Source organism: Saccopteryx bilineata, chromosome 4 (assembly GCF_036850765.1).
Source record: "Saccopteryx bilineata isolate mSacBil1 chromosome 4, mSacBil1_pri_phased_curated, whole genome shotgun sequence".
In the NCBI taxonomy this organism is placed as follows: domain Eukaryota; kingdom Metazoa; phylum Chordata; class Mammalia; order Chiroptera; family Emballonuridae; genus Saccopteryx; species Saccopteryx bilineata.
In genome coordinates this window covers 47,394,228-47,418,525 of record NC_089493.1, presented here as the reverse complement: position 1 = coordinate 47,418,525, position 24,298 = coordinate 47,394,228, and the positions used below count along the sequence as shown (strand labels likewise).

General features: G+C 36.1%; 2 protein-coding genes across 3 annotated transcripts in view; both read right to left on the bottom strand.

Annotated features, from left to right (window-relative positions):
• GNPNAT1 (glucosamine-phosphate N-acetyltransferase 1) overlaps positions 1-24,298 on the bottom strand; it is a 211,468-nt gene that overhangs the window by 45,597 nt on the left and 141,573 nt on the right. The gene's annotated exons all lie outside the window — the stretch shown is intronic.
• Positions 3,092-24,298, bottom strand: part of ERO1A (endoplasmic reticulum oxidoreductase 1 alpha) — a 54,186-nt gene continuing 32,979 nt past the window's right edge. Inside the window, exons 7-16 of one of the 2 annotated variants that reach the window (XM_066278020.1) lie at positions 19,150-19,270; positions 17,365-17,411; positions 14,759-14,770; positions 12,326-12,352; positions 12,113-12,205; positions 10,697-10,943; positions 10,165-10,234; positions 5,060-5,146; positions 4,837-4,970; positions 3,092-3,311 (exon numbers count right to left, since the gene is read on the bottom strand). In XM_066278020.1, the coding sequence (XP_066134117.1) occupies positions 3,251-3,311; positions 4,837-4,970; positions 5,060-5,146; positions 10,165-10,234; positions 10,697-10,943; positions 12,113-12,205; positions 12,326-12,352; positions 14,759-14,770; positions 17,365-17,411; positions 19,150-19,270 (899 nt within the window). In that variant the 3' untranslated portion in view covers positions 3,092-3,250. The remainder of the gene's footprint in view (positions 3,312-4,836; positions 4,971-5,059; positions 5,147-10,164; positions 10,235-10,696; positions 10,944-12,112; positions 12,206-12,325; positions 12,353-14,758; positions 14,771-17,364; positions 17,412-19,149; positions 19,271-24,298) is intronic. The other variant, XM_066278021.1, reaches the window with a different exon arrangement.

The following is a 24,298-nucleotide window of genomic DNA, read 5'->3' as shown; positions in this document are numbered from 1 at the left end:
GAATCATTTTTGTATTTAACATTTTTTAATTTTAATATTTCATCTGGCCCATGAAAAAAGTTTTCTTTCTAATCTGGCCTGGCAGCAAAACCTGTTGGCCATGCCTGGGTTAGTGTATACTTTAGGTAAAAGCAATAAAGAGGGAAAGACAATGATGCATCAAAGACATGGAGATCAAATCCATAGTACTTAGACACTGATTGGATAGGGGGAAGATAGAGGAAAGGAGTGAGCCTAGAGAATTTAGATCAGGGGTAGTCAACCTTCTTATACCTACCGCCCACTTTGGTATCTCTGTTAGTAGTAAAATTTTCTAACTGCCCACCAGTTCCACAGTAATAGTGATTTATAAAGTAGGGAAGTAACTTTACTTTATAAAATTTATAAAGCAGAGTTACAGCAAGCTAAAGCATATAATAATTACTTACCAAGTACTTTATGTCGGATTTTCTCTAAATTTGGCAGAATAAATCTTTATAGAACAACTTACTATAGTTAAATCTATCTTTTTATTTATACTTTGGTTGCTCCACTACCGCCCACTATGAAAGCTGGAACGCACACTAGTGGGCGTTAGGGACCAGGTTGACTACCACTGATTTCGATGATAATTGTTCTGAATTTAACTACAGTAAGGAATATAGGCGTAAGAGTAGGTCTGGGGGAGATTGATTGTTTTAAGACACACACAGGTATCTGTAGGACAACCAAGTAAAGGTATGTAGTAGATAGATGGATGGAGAAATCTGGGCTAAAGATAAGGATTTAGAAATCAGTGAACTGGAATTACTGCAAAGTAAGAAGTGGTGATTAAGAGCAAGAATGAAAGCCTGAGGAATAGCAGCACTTAAGGCATAAATGAAAGGCTGAAAAGGAGGCATCCAGGATTAAGTGAACTATAAGGAAATCAAGGGTTTAAAAAAATGATTTTTAAAGAAGGGGGCCATGAACAGTGTCAAATCCCTTGTGAACTGAACTGTGGATTTAGAACTTGGTTTTTAAACTTCAAAGATGAGATTGTTAAGAACGACAGAGCCAAAAGCCAGATACTAGTGAAGGAGCAAGTGAGAGGTGACAAAGCAAAAACAGGAATATATATTTTTAAAACCTGTTAAAAAAAAGGGCAGGGGCATGAGAGAGGTATACAGACAAATTACAATTTAAATCCATCTACCATATTTTCAGAATGCTACAAATGTATTTAAACTTTTATATACAGTGTTATTTCATCGTCCTTTGAGTTTCTATAAATATTGACTTAGCTAGTAGGTTAATGTCTTTTCCCACCCTATTCAAATGAGAGGGTAAAGGAAAATACAACATACATTGTTAAACTCAGCTCTGACTAAATATTTATACATTCATTCAACAAATATTTATTGGATACCCACTATATGCTTGGCACTATAACCAGGCCTTAATTAAGGACTCAGAGAAGAAAAAGTTTACAGCTGTGTAAAATGACATTTCTAAGCCGTTACATAAATAAACCCTCCTTTATCAATAATGTTACATCACAACATGGTATACCTGCTAAGACATCTAAAGAGGCATGTTACTTTGAGGTATACAGTTTCTTTTCTCCCTACACTTACCATGTAATATAAATTCCTACACCCCTTCAAATATTTTTATCATAGAGCTTCCACTATGAAACCACCAAAAATTACAGTTTAGTTTTAAGGAGAAAAAGAAAATAAATACAAAAAATAAAAGATTCATAGCCTATGAGTTTACAGATCAAACATTAAAAGGGCAACAGAACTCAAAAAGAACATTAGATTGAAACTCAAAATGATTCCTTATTCTAAGGCTTATCATATTATAGTTCCATATTTTTTTTCCTGAAAAATATCATTTGTAATAAATTATTCAGTATTACTTATTAAGCATTTAAGGTTTAAAGCACATGATGCCTATAATTGCCTTTCAAATGACTGAGGAAAAAAATAATATATGTATATTTACAGAGAGAGCATGAAAAATAAATCAGATATGAACAATTAGTGAATCTGGATAAAAGTGTTTTTTGTACTATCCTGGAAGCTTTTCTGTAAATTTGAAATTATATAAAAATAAAAAATTTCTCCCAAATTTTATTCAGTATTAGGTCAAGTATTATGAGAATAAATATATATAAATCTATTCAATTTTCAACAATGTATAGAAATCCCCCTATGCCTTTCAGTTTTCATTGTATCTACAAACCAAAACAAGCCAATCAAAAGTAGTAATATAATTCTAAAAGTGATTTTTTTCAAACCAATGTATTTTAAGGTTGCCAGATAAATACAGGATTACCAGTTAAATTTGAATTTTTGGCCCTGGCCGGTTGGCTAACTGGTAGAGCTTTAGCTTGGCATGTGAAAGTCCCAAGTTCGATTCCTGGCCAGGGCACACAGGAGAAGCACCCATCTGCTTCTCTACCCTTACCCCTCTCCTTCCTCCTCTCTATCTCTTCCCCTCCTGCAGCCAAGGCTCCATTAGAGCAAAGTTGGCCCAGGAGCTGAGGACAGCTCCAAGGCCTCTGCCTCAGGTGTTAGAACAGCTCGGGTTGCAATGGAGTAATGCCCCAGATGGGCAGAGCATTGCCCTCTTGTAGACATGTCGGGTGGATCCCGTTCGGGCACGTACAGGAGTCTCTCTCTGCCTCCCCACTTCTCACTTAAAAAATGTTTGTTTTTTTTAATTTTTAAATAAGGAATAATTTTTTGGTATAAGTATGTCCCAAATATTGCATGCAACATATATTTAAAAACTATTTGTTTATCTGAAATTCAAATTTAACTAGGTATTCTGAATTTTTTACTTAAGTCAGTTAACTAAATATTTTGAAAAATTTTAGGCTGTTAAAACTTATAGGTTATTCATGAGTCTCCTTAGCATTTTCCTATTAAGCACTTGTCACATTGGCCATAATTTTATTTATATTACATTTTACACAAAATTCTAGTTTGAGAGACTTAAAACATCATGTACTTTTTACCATATGTGAATAATCCTGATTTTATTCAATATTAAACTTTAAAATTTGTACCACATTACCAAAGTATTACTTTTACTCACAATATTATACATAGACTTAACACAATTTTTAAAAATGTTTACTTTAAACTATATAATTCTCCTTTTACAAAAGCAGCTTTATAAAATATTTGCCTTAAGACTGTCATCGTTATAGTGCCTTTGAATGAAGTTCCACTCTTTGACTTCCATTGTCCAGAAACAGGCACATTTCAACTCGTTTTCTTTAATGAATATTTTGTAATAGGTTCCTGAAATTTTCTAATTCTTTCACACTTGTAGAAATTCTGTAACCAAAAGAAAATTTCACTCAGAAACTATCTTAGATAACTTTTCTCTGTAAGTTATTTACATTATTAGAGCACAGAAAAAAATTTATTTCAACAGTTTTAAAGGTGCATAAATCATTTAATTTATTTTGATGTACTTTAGTTCTTAACTTGATGTGGTAAAACTAAAATAATACTGCCCAGAAATTTGTTATTGTTAAGTATTCATAATTTAGTATTCAAGTTTTAGGTTATAGAATTACAAAGTACAAAAATATTAAAATATGTACGTATTTTAAGCATTCATAGGTATATTTATATGCTTAGTGTTTACAGTACATAAGTGTAAAGTACATATGCATTAAAATATGCATTTAAAATCTGCACAGGTATATATGAGTACTGAAAACCAATCGATATATCATATATTTAGTAAATATGCAAAGCTTTTAAACTCTAAAAAGTGAGAATCATAAATATGTGATTAAATTGTTTTCACGAATTTTTATAAAACATAAAGTTTCTTCATTATTTCAAGTGTAGTTTAGCTCTGCTTTCCACCATGAAAAAAGTAGCAGAGGCCCTGGCCGGTTGGCTCAGCGGTAGAGCGTCAGCCTAGCGTGCAGGAGTCCCGGGTTCAATTCCCGGCCAGGGCACACGGGAGAAGTGCCCATCTGCTTCTCCACCCCTCCCCCTCTCCTTCCTCTCTGTCTCTCTCTTCCCCTCCCGCAGCCAAGGCTCCACTGGAGCAAAGTTTGCCAGGGCGCTGGGGATGGCTCTGTGGCCTCTGCCTCAGGCGCTAGAATGGCTCTGGATGCAACAGAGGGACGCCCCAGATGGGCAGAGCATCGCCCCCTGGTGGGCATGCCAGGTGGATCCCGGTCAGGCGCATGCGGGAGTCTGTCTGACTGCCTCCCCATTTCCAGCTTCGGAAAAATGAAAAAAATAATAATAATAAAATAAAATAAATTTAAAAAAAAGAAAAAAGTAGCAGAGTAGTCAATGAACTATAACTGTCAAGCTTCTTAAAGGTCAATTATTTCCAACCGAAAATACTAATTAGTCCTTGGAAAATACCAGAAGGAAATGCATCTGTACTTAAATTTTATAAAATAAGTACCTTATTTCAAACTTCTATTCTGATCATTTTATGAAATTTTAAAGAAGTATTAATTTTTTTAAATATTGGTGAATTCACAAAGAAATTTTACACACATGCCCTTATTAAACAACAGGAGGTTTTCTAGGACCCTCAATATTTATTTGGGCAGCACAGAAAAACTGCTTTTAAATAATTAGAAAAAAATATGCAAATTCAGTAAGACAATCAGTAAATTAATCATGATTATAAAAATGAATAAAAATAAAGGGTATCATGTAATGATTGTTTGTGTCTACAGACTTAAGGTATTCATAAGATCATAGAATTCTGTAGTGAGAAAATTTCACTATAAAGGATATTCCTTATCCAGTTTATCTGAGTACAGATGTTATATTAGACTTACTTGACTAGCAGAAACAATTTCAATACATTTAGACTAACCTTCCAAATGCATTAAATAATGATACTATTTCTTGTCTGGTTAGGTGGAATTCATAACTGGGCCCACTTTCTGGCATATTTTCTATCAGTTTCTCAGAAAACAAGATCTTCAGAGCAGAACCCAAACCCTGAGTCTATAATAGAAATAAGAAAAAAAAGAAAAATCAGAAATTTCTTTGTGCAAAGAATAAATGAAGAACAGAATTGAGATAGATTTGCTTACCTGAAGCTTTCCCCACAGTCTACATTTAAAGCAACCAACACAATCCATGATTCTTGAAATATTTCTAAAATGCAGTCGAAATTCCTCCTAAAAAAATTTTTTTTAGCAAAATTGTATTAAACTGCAGTATATGGTCAAATACTATTTTCTGAATGCTCTCTATGAGGTGTCCTAGTGTATGTGATTATTAAACATATTTCAATATCAGGAGAAGGGAGACAGGGGTTGTATGGCCTCATTTACCAAAAAAAAAAAAAGAAAGAAAGAGAAGGAGAGAAAAAAATAAAAACCTTTGATTTCATAATAGTTAAAGCCCTCTTTGGCTATTAATTAGGTAAAACAATCAGATCTTATTCAGAAATATACAAAATATAGTGAACATTCATGTACCCTTCACCAAGTTTAATAAACCATTACAAGTAAAACTGAACATTCTGAATTTTTGTATGCATTTTTACTTTTAATAAATATTTATATATCTTTGAACATTAGGGTATTATATTGTTTATAATAAGGCAACAGGCATCCAGCTCTTCCAAAAGCAGTGTATGTTCTTAACTAATAAGGAAAAAAGGGGAGATGGAAAATGAACACATCCTTCATTTACTCCAAACTGATCCTCTAAGTGACTCCCTCTGTCCTGGACTTATACTGGAATCAGTATACTTTAAGCAGGAAATTTGACATACATTTCAGATTGGACATCCAGTATACCAAATGCCTATAATTTGGGGAGCATATAGTGTTTCTCTCTCTCTCTCTCTTTTTTAAATGTGATAAATCACACACTGGGCTCAACAAGAAGAGAACAAGACCAAAGATCTAAAAATGTGAATAAATCAGCAAAGATTGGAACTATTCAAAACAGACCACAATTCACTCTAATTGACTCATTTCAGTCTTCCCTCAGATGTGTCATTCAGCTTGACTCTGAAACAGCTGTAACACGTAAAAGATCTTTAATAGAATCCCGTATCTTGTATATTTTGTGTTAATACAAAGCCAAAATTATTACTATTATTTATTACCATATGTTAGCAATATTCTGTCTTGTGTTTCTGTACCTTTTGGGCCAAGCTCAGTAATAGGTAATCCTAATTTTTTAAATCCACTTTTTAAAAATAGGCCCTAGCCAGTTACCTCAATCAATTAAGAGCATCATCCTGAAATGACAAGGCTGCAGGTTCAATCCTGGTCAGGGAACACACTAGAAGCAACCAATGAATGCACTACTGAGTGGAACAACATATGAATGCTTCCCTTCTCACCCTGCTCCCTTCCCGTCTCTGTCTCTATCAATAAATAAAAAATTAGGCCCTGGCCAGATAGCTTGGTTGATTAGAGTGTCGTCCCAGAGAAAGGAGGTTGCTGGTTCAATTCCCCAGTCAGGGCACATAGAGGAGCAGCTCAGTGTTCCTGTTTCTCTCTCTCTCTCTCTCTGCCTCTCTCACTCTCAAAACAAAGTATTTACTAAGTGCCTTAGCTGGGTAGCTAGCTTAGTTGGTTAGAGCATTGTCCTGATACGCCAAATTGTGAGTTCAGTCTTTGATCAGGGCACATATAAGAATCAACCAATGAATGCATAAATCAGTGGAACAACAGGTCAATGTCTCTCTCTTCTTCTCTCTCTCTCTCCTTCTCTTTTTCTCTTTCCTCCTTTCTCTCTAAAATCAATAAATAAAAGTTTTAGAAATAAAATATAATTAAATAAAAATATTTACCCAGTAATATTACTCATTCTACTCTTAAGATGTTGGTATTTTGATTTGAGGTTTCCTTTCAACCTATGTTTTGACTTTGAATTAAAGAAAAATCATACTTTTAACATTAAAAACAGTAGTAAACTTAAAGTATATATTTAATAGTTATTTTAAGGGCATACAAAATCCATTTGTAGACAAGCGTAGATAGAATAAATAGCTTACATGTATGCACTCACTATAAATTTCCAAATGGATACAAATGTCATGATCAATAAAATGCAACTTTTACTTTTAAAATATTACTAAATGCAATTATATTTTTGGCAATTATATTTTCACATTCAATAGATATTTAAAATACCACTGTCATGAGGAAAGGCCTTAAAAGTTTTTAACTTGAAGAGATTCATACTTGTAAAGGAGGGAAGCCCCTGTTATATAAGATTGTGCTTGTTTATGTAGACATTGTCTAAATTCGATATTTGAATCTATGTTTGTTAATTCAGACACTTCAGTGTGACAGCTCTTGAGTAAACTTTGTATGGCTTGTACAGAGAGTAAGCATAGTTGCTTACAATAGCCAAAATAACTGCAAAATCAAAACCAAATATAGTGCTTAAGTGAACTTAGTATAGAACCAAATTAATAAGCCAGAAATTTACTAGCTCAGGAGAAAATCCTTGTGACTTTCACAAATAATAATCAATGCCTAATGATTTGAATATATTGCAAAGTTATCTCAGATTAGAAAAATTTGTGCCTGACCAGGCAGTAGCACAGTGGATAGAGTGTCGGACTGGGATGTGTAGGACCCAGGTTCGAGACCCCGAGGTTGCCAGCTTGAGCCCAAGGTTGCTGGCTCGAGCAAGGGGTCACTCGGTCTGCTGTAGTCCTCCCGTCAAGGCACATATGAAAAATCAATCAATGGGCCCTGGCCGGTTGGCTCAGCGGTAGAGCGTCGGCCTGGCGTGCAGAAGTCCCAGGTTCGATTCCCGGCCAGGGCACACAGGAGAAGCGCCCATCTGCTTCTCCACCCCTCCCCCTCTCCTTCCTCTCTGTCTCTCTCTTCCCCTCCCGCAGCCGAGGCTCCATTGGAGCAAAGATGGCCCGGGCGCTGGGGATGGCTCCTTGGCCTCTGCCCCAGGCGCTAGAGTGGCTCTGGTCGCAACAGAGCGACGCCCTGGAGGGGCAGAGCATCGCCCCCTGGTGGGCGTGCCGGGTGGATCCCGGTCATGCGCATGTGGGAGTCTGTCTGACTGTCTCTCCCCGTTTCCAGCTTCCGAAAAATACCAAAAAAATAAATAAATAAATAAATAAATAAATAAATAAATAAATAAATAAAATTATAGTCAGTGGGTAGAATAATCAAACATGCTGTAATGATATACTGCGATTTATATTCAGTGAAACCAACTGACCAAAAACCAATTTTCATCCGGTTCTCAAATGTTTTATAAGCCTTCAAATAAAATCATATTCGAGTTTGAACTGAAAACTAAGAGTGTTTTTCAACTACTGGTCCATCAGAAATTTCACACCAGTTCACAAAAGAGTTAACCACCCTGATGCTGTATGAAGATTATAGACCCAGTGATCTCAGTCGAATTCACTTATATTCAAGGTGATTTCTGCCTTAGCGGTTCTGAAACAATTCTATTTTTACTGGTCCCCAAGTGTAAAAAGATTGAAAACCACAGCACTAAACAATCCTCTCTTTCATGCAAGTCTTCTGTTTCTAACCAAACACTGATTTAAAGTATAATAGTGATTTAAAGAGTATAAAAGAAGTGACTTTTCTTTTTTTAAGAAAGCACTTTTTTTTTCATTGATTTTTTACAGAGAAGAGAGAGAGAGAAAGGGGGCTGAGGGAGAGGGAAGCTTCAACTCGTAATTGTAGTTGCTTCTCATATATGCCTTAATGAGGCAAGCCCAAGGTTTTGAACCAGCAACCTCAAGCATTCCAGGTCAACACCTGAGCCACTTTGCCACCACAGGTCAGGCAAGATGAGATTTTTAAGTGAATTTATAAATGATTACCACAAACTAATCTTTTCAGGAAGTAAATCTCTGATATTTTTAACTTCTTTCTTGTAAAAAGATTCAGAAAAATTATCTGTTAAATGCCACATAGGACATCAAACTTGATTGTTTGACTTTTGATCAAATTAAAACATTGTGAGAAATATTTCTAATCTGCACAATATAAAATGAGTGAATGGCAAAACACTCTCCAGTAAACAGAAAGTATCCTAAAAATAAGGAAGATATTGAAAATAGTAGGGGGAAAAAGTCTTATTATAGCATCTTCCCCTCATTTCTAAGTTCCTGGAAACTGGGAGGTTATGTAAGCATTGAGGTATTTCTAGTAAGAATGCTTTAAGTAGGAGGTAGATTGGAGGTAAAAAATAACTATTATCTAACAGCAAAAAAACTGAGTGCAAAATGTATTTTGCTTGAAAACTGCATAAAACCTCCCCAAACAGCTTCCAGGGACTTAGGTCTTCTGTTCTTTCCACAACTGCATGCTGGCATTGCTAAATGTCTTTAATTCCCATTGAATAAGATGAATGACAAAACAACACTGCCCTCTCCCCCTAAGGAAGATCCTTTAATTTAACCAAAACCATTTTCAGAATTCTCTTCAGCTAAAGACAGACTAATACTTCCACTTATGCTCTAGATCCCTTTCCTTTCATTTATAACCTTTCTTTATTACAGGAGACAATCACTATGGAAGCCATCTATATAGGATGCAGTGACATACACATTTCAGTTGTTATTTTGAACAAACACAAACTGGATCTTAAGTTGGACCTGCCTTTGGACTTCCTTTTATTTACTTACTTCTTTTTGTTTGTTTTGTTTGTTTTTTGTTTTGTTTTTTTGGATTTTTCTGAAGCTGGAAACGGGGAGGCAGTCAGACAGACTCCCGCATGTGCCCGACTGGATCCACCCGGCATGCCCACCAGGGGGCGATGCTCTGCCCATCCAGGGCGTCACTCTGTCGTGACCAGAGCCACTCTAGCACCTGGGGCAGAGGCCAAGGAGCCATCCCCAGTGCCCGGGCCATCTTTTGCTCCAAAGGAGCCTTGACTGTGGGAGGGGAAGAGAGAGACAGAGAGGAAGGAGAGGGGGAGGGGTGGAGAAGCAGATGGGCACCTCTCCTGTGTGCCCTGGCCGGGAATCGATCCCGGGACTTCCACACGCCAGGCCAACGCTCTACCACTGAGCCAATCGGCCAGGGCCACTTACTTCTTTTTGAGGAAAAGAAACAGCATGACTCTGATTTTTTATAATTTCAGGCTGTATATTAAAATTTATTGTTAAGCATAAAAATGTGGGCATATATTCATACCTGAATAAGAGTGTGTCTAAAATTAAGTTAAAATATAAAATAATTACCTTTAGTTTGTTTGCTTCTTTTTTATCCCCAGCAAAAAATGAATTCTCATCAAAATGCAAAGGAAATGACCTGCATTTTAAAACAGAATATTCATTTTCATATAGAAATATTAAAAGCTCTGCTGATATAATAGTTTGCTGGTCAGTGATAAATCATATAATTAAAATAGAGTAGCAAATACAGTAAAATAACACTGTGATGCCCCAAACAAATTTTTACCCTCAAATCTAAAAGCTAACTGCAAAGTATTGATATAATTGAAGTTTGGCCACAAACCCAGCCTGTTCAACTAAATGTGAAAGAATGCAGGTATCTAAGTACTAAAAGAATGGCTCTTAAAATTAAAAACATATGCCTTTTAGTACCTAGGTTAAACACACACAAATCAATACTAAGACCTATGAGCAAAATTAGCTTTTAATTATTTTTTAAAATACTTTGCCACTTTCTACATTGCATACTTAAGAATTAAAATTTAGAAACCACTTGTTACTCTTCTGTTCATGTATAAGCTGTAAACATGTCATTTACTTGGTTTCATGGAGTATCTCCAGAAGTAACATTTTGTTTTCTGCATCCTGAACTTTATTCCCAGTGAAGAGTTGAAAATCTGGGCGCTCGAAGAACGGTACCACTTTAGATAAAGCCCTTAATTCAATTAAGTAGAGAAAATACAAGTTCTTAAGCCTCCTTGGACCTTCTCCCTCAGTCAAAATTCCATCAAACCGCTGCTGAAATTCTGTAATGTTGTGTCCCCATATCTGTTCTAACCAGGTATCTAAAAATAAAGAAGAATAAAATATTAAAAGCTGTATTTTAAAATTAAGTAAGCTTCCTTTTACTTAAATTAGGTTGTTTATGTCTATAGAAGCTCAATGCATTTTATATATTAAAATATATAATAATACAGTCATGAAAACTGGTTTTCATAATTTAGCCTTCAATACTTATATATAAATATTATTTTATCTTCTGGAACCCATCCATAAAAGAAAAATAAACGATATGTTTTCCTGAGAAACCAGGTTTAATAAAAATCACATTTCTGAATATAAACATATTCATAAAACCAAAATACATAATTAAAAAATGACTATCTGAAATTACTGAGTTTGAAGCCTTAAGGTTACTATATTTTATTTGTAAAACGTAAAAACTACTTTAGTTCCAGAAGAAATATGTTACTGATTAAATTTGACCATGGTCTCATTTTTCAACAGCATTCTTAAAGCATAAAGAGCCACAGAAAATGCCTTTAGCCATTAAACTCCAGACTGGAAGCTGGCAGGCAAATAAGAGTTCTGATACAGTAATATTTAGAGAATAACAAACTGTGCAGTCAGGGGTTGTTTTGTTGTTCAAAAGAATATTTCCAAAGAGATGTATACAATTTTGAGCAGCTCCTTCATAGAAGGTGAAGAGCTAAGATAATGCCGAACTTTTCCCTACGGTATCCATAGTTCTATACTCCTGACTGCTACCATTTAAGAATGAATTTTTTTTTTTTACAGAGACAGAGAGAGAGTCAGGGAGAGGGACAGACAGGGACAGACAGACAGGAACGGAGAGATGAGAAGCATCAATCATTAGTTTTTCGTTGCGCGTTGCGACACCTTAGTTCTTCATTGATTGATTTCTCATATGTGCCTTGACCGTGGGGCTACAGCAGACCGAGTAACCCCTTGCTCGAGCCAGCGACCTTGGGTCCAAGCTGGTGAGCTTTGCTCAAACCAGATGAGCCCGCGCTCAAGCTGGCGACCTCAGGGTCTCAAACCTAGGTCCTCCGCATCCCAGTCCGACTCTCTATCCACTGCGCCACCGCCTGGTCAGGCAAGAATGAATTTTTTTCTCCGTAATATTCAATAAGGTCAATTTTGTTCCATTCAGGAAAATACCAAGAAAATGTTAATCAGTGTAGTAGAGTGACTAAAAGTGAATGTCACATACCTTGTAGAAGATAGCGTGCACTCAAATGCACATTAATGCTTGCATGGAGGCCAGAGATGAGTCTGTAGAATGCTCTTTTTTCTACACAGAGGCCTTAAAACAATTTGGAAACAGAAACTTCATATGTGAAACTTGTAAGATTATAAAATTAACTTTGTCTTTAAAAATAAGAAAAACAATGTGATTTAAATGTGTATAAAAGTTTTCAGTTACCTTCTAGCCAACTGTAAAATGTGTTCTCTGAAATTAAAAGAAAAGTCACAAGATTATAAAAATGCCAAAAAAGCAAATTTTTCAAAAGTTTTAAAATATAGCAAATTTGCACTGATCAGCGACTTAAAGGTTGTTTTCAGAAGGTCCAACTTTTATCTGCAACTCCTCCAGAGGATGGAGAGATGTGTCAGTACGGGTTCAGTTAAGTGCTTATCTCAGTCTTTACAAGGTTTAGGTAGTAGCCCCAGTCTCATAACTTTCTGGATAAGGTGTTTTATAGGAGGTCAAACCAGAATTTAAATGATAAATCAATACATGGAATAATACTTAGCCTTGATAACAGTTCATATTACGAAAACTAAGAACTTATTTTATGCTTTTTTAAATTCGAAAAGTAAATAAAAAATTATAAAGTAGAATTGGAGGTGTATTATTTGTATATAACTCATGCATTATATGCCATTCAATATTTCAAAAGAGCAAATCAAAGTACAGAAACCAAACATCACTTATATTTATGACCTAATAAGATCACTGCTAATATACTTAGACATGGTAATTTCTGCTTTTTGAATTATCCTCTAAGTAATAATTCAGTCTGACCAGATAGTGCTGGAGTGGATTGAGCGTCAACCTTGCATGCTGAGGACCCAGGTTTGAAACGCCTAGGTCACTGGCTTCAGTGCAGGCTCATGAGCTTGAGCATGGAGTTGCTGGCTTGAGCATGGGATCATCAACATGATCCCATGGTTGCTGGCTTGAGCCCAAAGGTCGCTGCTTAAAGCCCAAGGCCACTGGCTTGAGCAAGAGGTCACTCGCTTTGCTAGAGCCCCCCCCAATCAAGGCACATATGAGAAAGCAATCAATGAACAACTAAGGTGCTGCAACAAAGAATTGATGCTTCTCATCTCTCTCCCTTCCTGTCTGTCTGTCCCTATCTGTCCCTCTCTCTGACTCTCTCTCTGTCTCTGTCAAAAATAAAATGGAAAAAAAAAGTAATACCTCCTAGGATTGTTGGATTAAATGAAATCATATTTTTAAATTTCTTAAAAGAGTACTGGCATGTGGCCTTAGCCATTATCATTACTAATTATTTTGGAGTTGTGGGATTATAGTGATGTGTTTCCCTATAAAAACCTGTAAGGCTTTTTTTTTTTTCTTCAAGTTTTGGACCATGAATGAGGGGGATCAGGAATGTGATATGTTTGGGTTTTATAATCCTGAATTAACTATTCTCAGTTTAACCTAATTGTGGGCCCTGGCCGGTTGGCTCAGTGGTAGAGCGTCGGCCTGGCGTGTGGAAGTCCCAGGTTCGATTCCCGGCCAGGGCACACAGGAGAGGCACCCATCTGCTCTCCACCACTCCCCCTCTCCTTCCTCTCTGTCTCTCTCTTCCCCTTCCACAGCCGAGGCTCCACTGGAGCAAAAGATGGCCCGGGCGCTGGGGATGGCTCCTTGGACTCTGCCCCAGGCGCTAGAGTGGCTCTGGTTGCGACAGAGCGATGCCCAAGATGGGCAGAGCATCGCCCCCTGGTGGGCGTGCCAGGTGGATCCGGTCGGGCGCATGCGGGAGTCTGTCTGACTGCCTCCCCGTTTCCAGCTTCAGAAAAATACAAGAAAAAAAAAGAGTTGGGAATGATACCTACACACAAAAGTCAGCATAAGCCTTGGAAGGCAGTAAATCAACACACTGATCAGGCCTAGCACCTGCCTATATGAAACCTAGCAGATCTTCAAGTTCAGCCAGTTAAGAGGGTGTTTTCTCTGACAGAGGCAGGGGGAAATGTCTGGCTTCCATGTGCAGTGGAAAATGTAGGAGTGAATTACCAGGGGTTGAAGCAGGCCATTCCTACTGCCCTATCCCACACACAGATAGTCATTTTCCCTTAACCTACACCTTCACCTCCAGAATTTTAGATATAGAAATAAAAATTAAATCTCTGAGTGTCAGAAGTGGAAAGAAAAAAAAGTTTTCCAAATATCTGAATATGTAAGCAAATTCATATATGTAATGTTTGACAAAGAAATTCACCTCTGACCAGCTGGTGGTGCAGTGGATAGAGCATTAGGACGCTGAGGTCCCAGGTTCAAAACCCCAAGGTCGCTGGCTTGAGCACAGGCTCATCTGGCTTGAATGCGGGCTCACCAGCTTGATTGTGGGGTCACCAGCTTGATCATGGGATCATAGACATGATCCCATGGTTGCTGGCTTGAGTCCAAAGGTCGCTGGCTTAAAGCCCAAGGTCACTGGCTTGAGCAAGGGGTCACTAGCTCTCCTGGACTCCCACCCCATCAAGGCATGTATGAGAAAGCAATTAATTAACAACTAAAGTACCGCAACAAAGAACTGATGCTCCTCATCTCTCTCCCTTCCTGCCTGTCTGTCCCTCTCTCCCTCTAAAAATAAAAGAGAAAAAAAGAAATTCTACTTACCTTTACTTTTCCCTGAAAAACAAAACAAAATGTTTATTATTATAAGTTCTTTCCAGATGTCCCTTTTAAAACCCTATGCTGCATAAAAGTAAGACTTTTTATAATGGTTAGTTTTAGTCCATTAGTTCATCCACTTAAGCAAAATCCGTGAGATACTGCCGACTGCCCCTCTTATCAGTGATAGGAATCACACCTGATTTGACAAACTGGCATCACCTCCAGAGCCCAAATAAAGAGTAGTTTCAGCTCATACAAGATTTAATATGGGCTTACAGGGATAAAAATCTAATCTATCATCTGAGAGTACTATCTTAAGGACTTACGGTTATTTGGCTGGCAGAGCCTTTTTCCACGTTTATTTATCCTAAAGCTATAACATAGTTTCTGCTACAGATTTGTGCTATTGCTTTGAAATCTCCAGACTGAAATTATACAATTTTACTCTATTCAGGAATATTTTTAGAGACTATTTGTAAGATTCAAATTATGCATGATTCAGCATTTGTATGCAGCTGCTCATATACCACTGAAAAATTATCTTCATTTACCCACTTTTATTTAATGCCATTGTTATTCGATTAATAAAGTAACATATGCTTATGGCAAATACATGTTTTTAAAAAAGAAAACACAGATGATATAAAAAAATATCACCCATAACTCCCCCTGCTCAAAGATAAATACCATTTACATTTTGATAAATTGTCCTTTTTCTTTCTGTCTAGATATTTAGATATTATATTAACTTTTTATAAAAATGTATTTTACATACTTTTATAATGTTTTGATACCTGTTTTTTTCAATGTGCTATTGATCACTATTGATATGAATGAATACAAATTTCCAGCAACATTTATAATGTCTATATTCTACTACGTGAATATACCATAAATCATTTAACCAGTTCCATAATGATAAATATTTAAACTGTTCGCCTTTAAGATAAGTAAGTGTAGTTAATTAATTACTCAGATCATAATGTAAGTTCCTAGTGAAGATCACCTCTTGTCTAGGAATTTGCATTTTATCTGATATTAAATCAGTACTTTCCACTGAGTCACCATCTGTGACTGCATAAGCTCAAAAGCTTTGTTTCAAGATGTGCTTTCAATTCTAATCTAAGAAGATTAGTATGCCAACATTTAGGGAATGATGCAACCCACTGCTTTCCAGGAGGAAATTTATGGACTACACGAGATCAGCAGCTTTACAAATAAATTTTAAAATGACAAACTTACACATTTGCTAAAAGCACATCAAAAGTTTTACCGGTAAGCACATATTCTGAAAATAGGGATATATATATTATAACTGCTTATATATACTGGAGGAGGGTTTGTGAGTTTCAGTTTTTACATCCCCTCTGCACCTACACAGTGCCTAGCACATAGTAAGTGGTGGATAATCATTTGTTGAAGGAACAGGTGATTATTATTGTAGACAAAACCATTAAGTAAGGAGGAAATTTTTCATCCATCATTTATCTAACAAACTACTCCGTCTATGATGCACCAGGCTCTAGATTAAGAGATGAAAACATTTATTGCCCAAATGTCCAAAATATTAGGGTAGATCGATAGGTATATAAATAATAGTCAAATCATGCTAGACAGTGAAAAGGGCTCTAAGAGAAACAAAACATGGCATAAGATCACTTCTTGAGGAGAAAAGATTACTTCCAGTTAGGAGGATTAAGGACAGTTTTGTGGAAAAGAAAGCATTTGAGCCAGACCTTAAGTATGAGTAGAAAATGAAAAATATTCATGAGATATAAAGACATGTGAACTTAAAATCAGATTCTCAATACATACTATAATTTCAAGTGTTGGGAAAGAAAGATTTGAGGCAGATGTTTTGGGATATTCATTTAACTTGAAAATGAATAAAAATAGTAGAAAAATGGAGCACACATTCTGCGAAAATGCAGAGAATAAATATATAACTTAATTTTCATTCTATGATAGTCTAATACCATGAACTTCATTAAAAATACTCCTTCTTGAAATGTATTTGAAACACCAATTTCTCTGCAAGGGTAAGGCATAACTTCAGTGGAAAAAGGAATATATGATCTCAAATGGAAAGAGGAATATATGATCTCAGATGTTCTTGCCTTATCTGGCTTTCACCCTCCTTTCCTTTTTTTTTTTTTTTAACTATGTGAGAGGCAAGGAGGCAGAGACAGACTCCCACATGCGCCCCAACCAGGATCTACCTGTCAAGCCCACTAGGGAGTAATGCTCTGCCCATCTGGGGCTGTTGCTCCATTGCTTGCAACAGAGCCATTTTAGCACCTGAGGCTGAGGCCACAGAGCCATCCATCCTCAGCACCCGGGGCCAACTTGCTCAAACTGCGTGAGCCATGTCTGTGAGCTGCAGGAGAAGGAGGAGGGAGGCAAAGAGGGAGGGAAGCAGGGGGAGAGAGACAGAGAGAGAGAGAGAGAGAGAGAGAGATATGGTCATTTCTCCTATGTGCCCTGACCAGGAATTGAACCCAGGACTTCCACATGCTGGGCCGACGCTCTACTACTGAGCCAACCCTTTCCTCCTCCTTCTAATCAAAGTTAATAAATATAAATGTAACAGTACAAAATTAATAACTCACCTTGCCTAGAAGCCAAAGGATTTAAAGGTCTTTTAATTGTCTGTGGCCTGGAATCAAAAGAATTAAAGTATAAAACATAAATATGTTATCTGCCATGTTAATTATTTAAGTAAAAGTGAAGTTATCTCAGAAAGTTTTTTAATGACTATATCCAAAGTCAAATTGTTTTATCGAGCTTATAAAATATTTAGTTTTCTCTAATTGCTTTAAGGGAGAGTGGTTGTTACCTGTTTTAATGATAATAGTTTCTGATCTTTTCCCATTGTAGCAGCCAGAAAGTCATTTACTAATCGCTTCTTCAAACAAAGGAAGAAAAAATACCACTCAAGCTCTTCTCCTAGAGTCACTAATATGTTTTTAAATATATATGTACATATGCCACAAAGTACACTCCAAACTGAAAGACAAACAAGCAAAAAACACAAATACCCACACAAGCATTAAAAAAAGAAAAATAGTGTGGGTAGATTATTTTCCACTTAGGAAATCTTAGGTACATCAGTTTTCCCTGTGGCCATCAAGTTTGTTATAATTCCAATAAAAGATGTTTATTTTTAATAAGGGGAAAAAAGGGAGAGTTAATATATCAATAAAGTGCATTTAAATCTCAAAATATTCATTAATATCATTATGTGAATTGTAGAGATTATTTTAATGTCCATTATTTCAATTTTATAAATTTGCACAAGTTGAGACATTTTGAGAACAAAAAGTTATACTTAACATAATTTAGTGCTTGCGTTTTAGAAATATTGTGTGAATCATGATATAAATTAGAAAAGAATTATAAAACTAATACAAAATGTAACAGATGCTTAAGTTGAACTCTAATTCTTCAAGAAAAAAAACAAACAGTCTGACATATATTTGCTGATCTCTTACGTTTATATTTGACTTATAATAGGTGAAATGTATTATTGCCATATCTGGAAACTCCAAAGATTTCCCCAGAATTTCCCCCATTCTCTAATATAGCATAGCGCTCTCTCTCTCTTCCTCTCTCTCTCTCTCTCTCTCTCTCTCTCACACACACACACACACACATTACTTCTAAAAACCGATAAGTGCATTATTTAGAGCCTAGAAGCTTACAAATGGGCAAACTTGAAGAACTGTCTCAGTCACCCAGTGGTCAGTGGGAGTACAATGTGGTTTTTGAAACTGGACATATCACTTAAATTCCGCTTCCCAAATTTCTGTTTCTCCATCTGTAAACAGTGATGACTACAACACAGGATGATTGGAAGATCTAAAGGAGAAAATCTATGCAACATACTTGCACAATGCCTGGCACACAGTAAGTGCTCAAAAGTGTTAGCTATTATAATTATCCTCTGAAATTAATTTAACATTTTAAACTGGGTAAAATAACTATAGCTACAAAAAGAGGAGTAGAAGTCACCAAAAGAGAATTAGGAGTTATATATTCTAATCTATTATCTGCCCCTAACTCTATAATCTAGGAAAATGAAGTAAATCTCTCTGGCTCTAGGTTACCTCATTTATAAACTGAGATTCTATGAACCACTCTGGGAACATTTTTTTAGTGCCCACAACACTCACCTAAAAGTCTAATACTATTCTAAGTCTTTTAGAGAAAATGTATTTGTTGAAACATGGTCTACATGTTTGCCCAGAGGAGAACTGGATTAATGTTAAGTATGTTCCTATGTCCCAATACACAAAGTAAATTTGATTTGTACTTTTAAATCATTATCATTTTATTTGTTTACAAAGAGAAATCACTATGTCTTCCAAAAATTTCTAAATGGAAATGATACATACTTAAAACAGTTTTCTTCATAGATGACATTCCATATCTTCCAAGCATCTGGTCCCTTGTAACCCGTGTAGCGCTCAGGATTAAGGAGCAAATCTACATACTCAGCATCAGGAGACTGTATGTCTATAAAATAAAATGTTTTACTAAACCTTTGTTTCTTTCAGTTACCTTTTAAAAGCCTGCATACAAGACTGTATTCCACTGATTCTAAGGCATCACAAATGTATCAATCCCGCAGGGATTTGAAACCAACTTTTTAGGAGAAAGATAAGAGGGAAAAGAAAAAAGAACCCAGCTGCATTAAATGTACACACTGTTGCAGAAGCATCCTGCTTTTAGAAATGGTACAAAATAGGTGTAGGTGAATTTTAGAATCAAAGGAACGTGATAATTCAATTCTCATGAACTATCCAGACGAAGACTATACTATACATTTCCTCCCACATGAACCACCGTAGTTCATCAGCAACTAAGGTAAATAAAATGCTAGGACCATACACCATTTGTTAACAAATACTTCCTTCTGACATGAGCGTCATCAGTATCCACTACAGAGTTGTCCCAGAAGTATAATCCTAAACATGCAAAAAGTTAAACGCAGGATGGCATTTGTGTCAGTATCTTTATTATATGCGGCTTAAGTGTCTGTTTGTCACCGATAGCTTATTGGTTGCTTGCGTAACTGTACTAGCCAATGGGGTGAAGTTGCCACGGCATTCAAATAGTCCTGCCTTCTGGCATGCCACCTCACAAATTGAGGTTAAAGATTGGAGCAATTATTATGCTGTTAAGAAATCTTAACACCAGAAGGGGTCTTTGCAATGGTACAAGACTAGAGGTTCTCCAATTGAAAAATAATGTCATAATAGCTAAATCTTTGACTGGCTCCTCTAAAGGTGAAATACATGTCATTCCAAGAATTGATTTGGCTCCATCTCAAACAGGGTTGCTGTTTCAATTGAGACGTAGACAATGTCCTGTAAAACTTGCCTTTGCTATGACCATCAATAAGTCTCAGGGCCAAACGCTTAAGCGTGTTGGCATTTTTTTACCTGAGCCTGCATTTGGACACGGTCAACTTTATGTTGCCTGTTCAAGAGTTCGTGAAAGAACGGACGTAAAATTAAAAATAACTGATGGTCCTCTGCAAGGCGAGCTTAAAAATGATGGAAAGATCTACACAAGAAATGTTGTGTACAAAGAGATCTTTGACATGTGAATTAACATTTTATTATTTAAATCACCTTTATTTATTGAGCTAGCGGTGGCTCTTAAGAAATGTACTGCCAGTGGTTTCCTTCATTGCCCTCTACTTTAAGCAATTAAGCAAGTAGAAGGGGGAAACCCTGTGGGGCAGTAAGCAAAGGGGCGTCCTTGCCACCTGCCCTGGGTAATTCAGTTTGAATTAGCAGACACCTTTGCACAAATCATTTTAATTACAATTTATAATATCTAGAACAGTGGTCATTTCGTATGACCGCCGAGCTTTCTAGTCATTTATACGAGGGAAAACTGGAAGCAACCTAAATGCCCAACAGAGCAGAGCATGGGTTCTGTAGCAAGAGTGTCTGGGTCAGAATCCAGAACTATTAGGTCAATTCTCTATGCTTTGTGCCATCATTTCTAAGACAGGGATAATACTCATGGCATTACTGTGAGATATAAGTTATATACGTGCACAGTACTTAGGACAGTGGTAAGGGAATAACAGATATTAGCCAGTGGTCTTGGTGTTACAATGTATCTTAGACCGTTTTAGAGTCAAAACTATTAAGTACAAATGCTATCTGATAAAATGAAAAGATAAACAATACAGAGAAGTCAATTACAGATATATATAAAAAACATACAAAAATTGGGAGGATATTGCTTTCTCATGTCCTATAAATTTGTATATATAACTTCAAAACCAATAAAAAGAAAAGCTCCTCCACTGGCTTAGGGAAATTTGTTAATAGCACAGTAATACCTTACTCATCTAGAAAGCTTAACAATATGTACCAACAAAGAATGAAAAAGTGGACAAAAACAGCCTCGCTGCAGCCAAAATATATGACAAAAACCTGAGCAGAAAGGTGCTCATAAGAGAGTCCATCAAGCTTTCAATAGTATTTACCTCTTACTAAAAAAACAAAGACAAAAACAAAAATAAAACTTAGCTTGGTTATTTTTAATCCCAGTTCACAGTATATGGAGGCATAAATTAAGGGGACACAGTGACAGCATCTAGAAATAATTGAGAGGCTAATGCAGGAGTAATGCACAAGACAGCAAATTATAATAAATTCATGGATAACTGTGATTCTTAAAATATATAAATAGTGCTCAGCATTTATAACTTTAAGACAGAAACTAACCACCAAGAAATGATTAAATTTTTATAATCTGCCTAATTGGATATAAACATTAGTTGCCTCATAAAATCACTTATGATAGATAAATACTTCATGTCTCTCAACCTTTTTTGGGGGTTACTATATTTTGTCAGAAGATAAAAGCTCAAATTCCTAATTTGGATTTATAAAATACCTTCTATAGTGTACCTACCATTTACATACATTATTTATTTCTTATAAAGTTTTCCTTTTTTTAAATGACATTTATCCTCCTTTAACAGAATAACAAATACAAATCATCAAATGATTCACCCAAGATAACAGAACCCCACCACATAAGAAGTGAATTATTTTTAGTGCTTGCCACACAAAGGTAAGCATGTAGTCTCAAAGGATACTTTTTAAATAGAAGCTAAGATATTACCATTTTTTTCTTTTAACAATGCAGGCCTTAAAAAAAGTGCTGCCTGTTCACAGTGGCCAAGACATGGAAACAACCAAAAAGCCCTTCAATAGAAGACTGGATAAAGAAGATGTGGCACATATACACTATGGAATACTACTCAGCCATAAGAAATGATGACATCAGATCATTTACAGCAAAATGGTGGGATCTTGATAACATTATAAGAAGTGAAATAAGTAAATCAGAAAAAAACAAGAACTACATGATTCCATACATTGGTGGAACATAAAAATGAGACTAAGAGACATGGACAAGAGTGTGGTGGTTACCAGGGGTGGGGGGGGGGGGAGGGAGGACATGGGAGGGAGGGCGGGAGAGAGTTAGGGGGAGGGGGAGGGGCACAGAGAACTAGATAGAGGGTGACGGAGGACAATCTGACTTTGGGCAAGGGGTTTGCAACATAATTTGATGACAAAATAACCTAGACATGTTTTCTTTGAATATATGTACCCTGATTTATTAATGTCATCCCATTACCATTAATAAAAATTTATTAAAAAAAAATATATATCCCCCAAAAAAGACAGTGCTGCGTGTCATGAGTTTAATTTTATCTAAACAGCAACATTTAGGCCAAAGTATTCTTGCGGAAAAGCTGGCGAAGCTAGGGGATTGGGAGAGCATTTATCTGTTTCCTTTACTAGTCTAAATCTTGGGACATCCACACTCCTTTGCCAGCACCCATGAAGCCAAATGTGCTTTGGAATTCAGAACTTTTCAGTTTTAGAAAATACAGTACATGCATCATATATTGAATATTACTCCAGCAGGAATTGGGCCAGCAAGCTTTGATCAAACACATAAATATTTCTGCGATAAAATACATGAATATTCACACAATGAATCTATGCTAACCTTAGGGGGAAATACTTACTTGTTCAAAGTTTTCAGAATTTGGAAATAAGAATAAAAGAATATATATATATTTTATATATATATATATATAAAATCTGCCAATACATGGTCATGTTTTATATTAAGGAAATCATACATTTTGTTTTATTTTTTCCAAAAAAAAGTCACAAAATTAAAAATAAGTAATTTCTCTTTTTCTTCCTCTTTTTTTTTGGGGGGGGGAGGAAGGATTGCAGACTTCATCTTTTACCTGTAATTAAAATAATCTGTATCCCTCTTTTCACTAATTTTTTTTTAATTTACTTGTTCTTTATTTTAAATATTGTATTTGTTCCCGTTTTGTTTTTTGTTTTGTTTTTTTTAATAAATTTTTATTAATGGTAATGGGATGACATTAATAAATCAGGGTACATATATTCAAAGAAAACATGTCTAGGTTATTTTGTCATTAAATTATGTTGCATACCCCTCGCCCAAAGTCAGATTGTCCTCCGTCACCCTCTATCTAGTTCTCTGTGCCCCTCCCCCTCCCCCTAACTCTCTCCCTCCCTCCCTCCCATGTCCTCCCTCCCCCCACCCCTGGTAACCACCACACTCTTGTCCATGTCTCTTAGTCTCATTTTTATGTTCCACCAATGTATGGAATCATGTAGTTCTTGTTTTTTTCTGATTTACTTATTTCACTCCTTATAATGTTATCAAGATCCCACCATTTTGCTGTAAATGATCTGATGTCATCATTTCTTATGGCTGAGTAGTATTCCATAGTGTATATGTGCCACATCTTCTTTATCCAGTCTTCTATTGAAGGGCTTTTTCGTTGTTTCCATGTCTTGGCCACTGTGAACAGTGCTGCAATGAACATGGGGCTACATGTGTCTTCACGTATCAATGTTTCTGAGGTTTGGGGGTATATACCCAGTAGAGGGATTGCTGGGTCATAAGGTAGTTCTATTTGCAGTTTTTTGAGGAACCACCATACTTTCCTCCATAATGGTTGTACTACTTTACAGTCCCACCAACAGTGAATGAGGGTTCCTTTTTCTCCACAGCCTCTCCAACATTTGCTATTACCCGTCTTGTTGATAATAGCTAATCTAACAGGGGTGAGGTGGTATCTCATTGTAGTTTTGATTTGCATTTCTCTAATAACTAATGAAGCTGAGCATCTTTTCATATATCTGTTGGCCATTTGTATCTCTTCCTGGGAGAAGTGTCTGTTCATGTCTTCTTCCCATTTTTTTATTGGATTGTTTGTTTGTTTGTTGTTGAGTTTTATGAGTTCTTTGTAAATTTTGGATATTAGGCCCTTATCTGAGCTGTTGTTTGAAAATATCATTTCCCATTTAGTTGGCTGTCTGTTTATTTTTATATCAGTTTCTCTTGCTGAGCAAAAACTTTTTATTCTGATGTAGTCCCATTCATTTATCTTTGCCTTCACTTCTCTTGCCATTGGAGTCAAGTTCATAAAATGTTCTTTAAAACCCAGGTCCA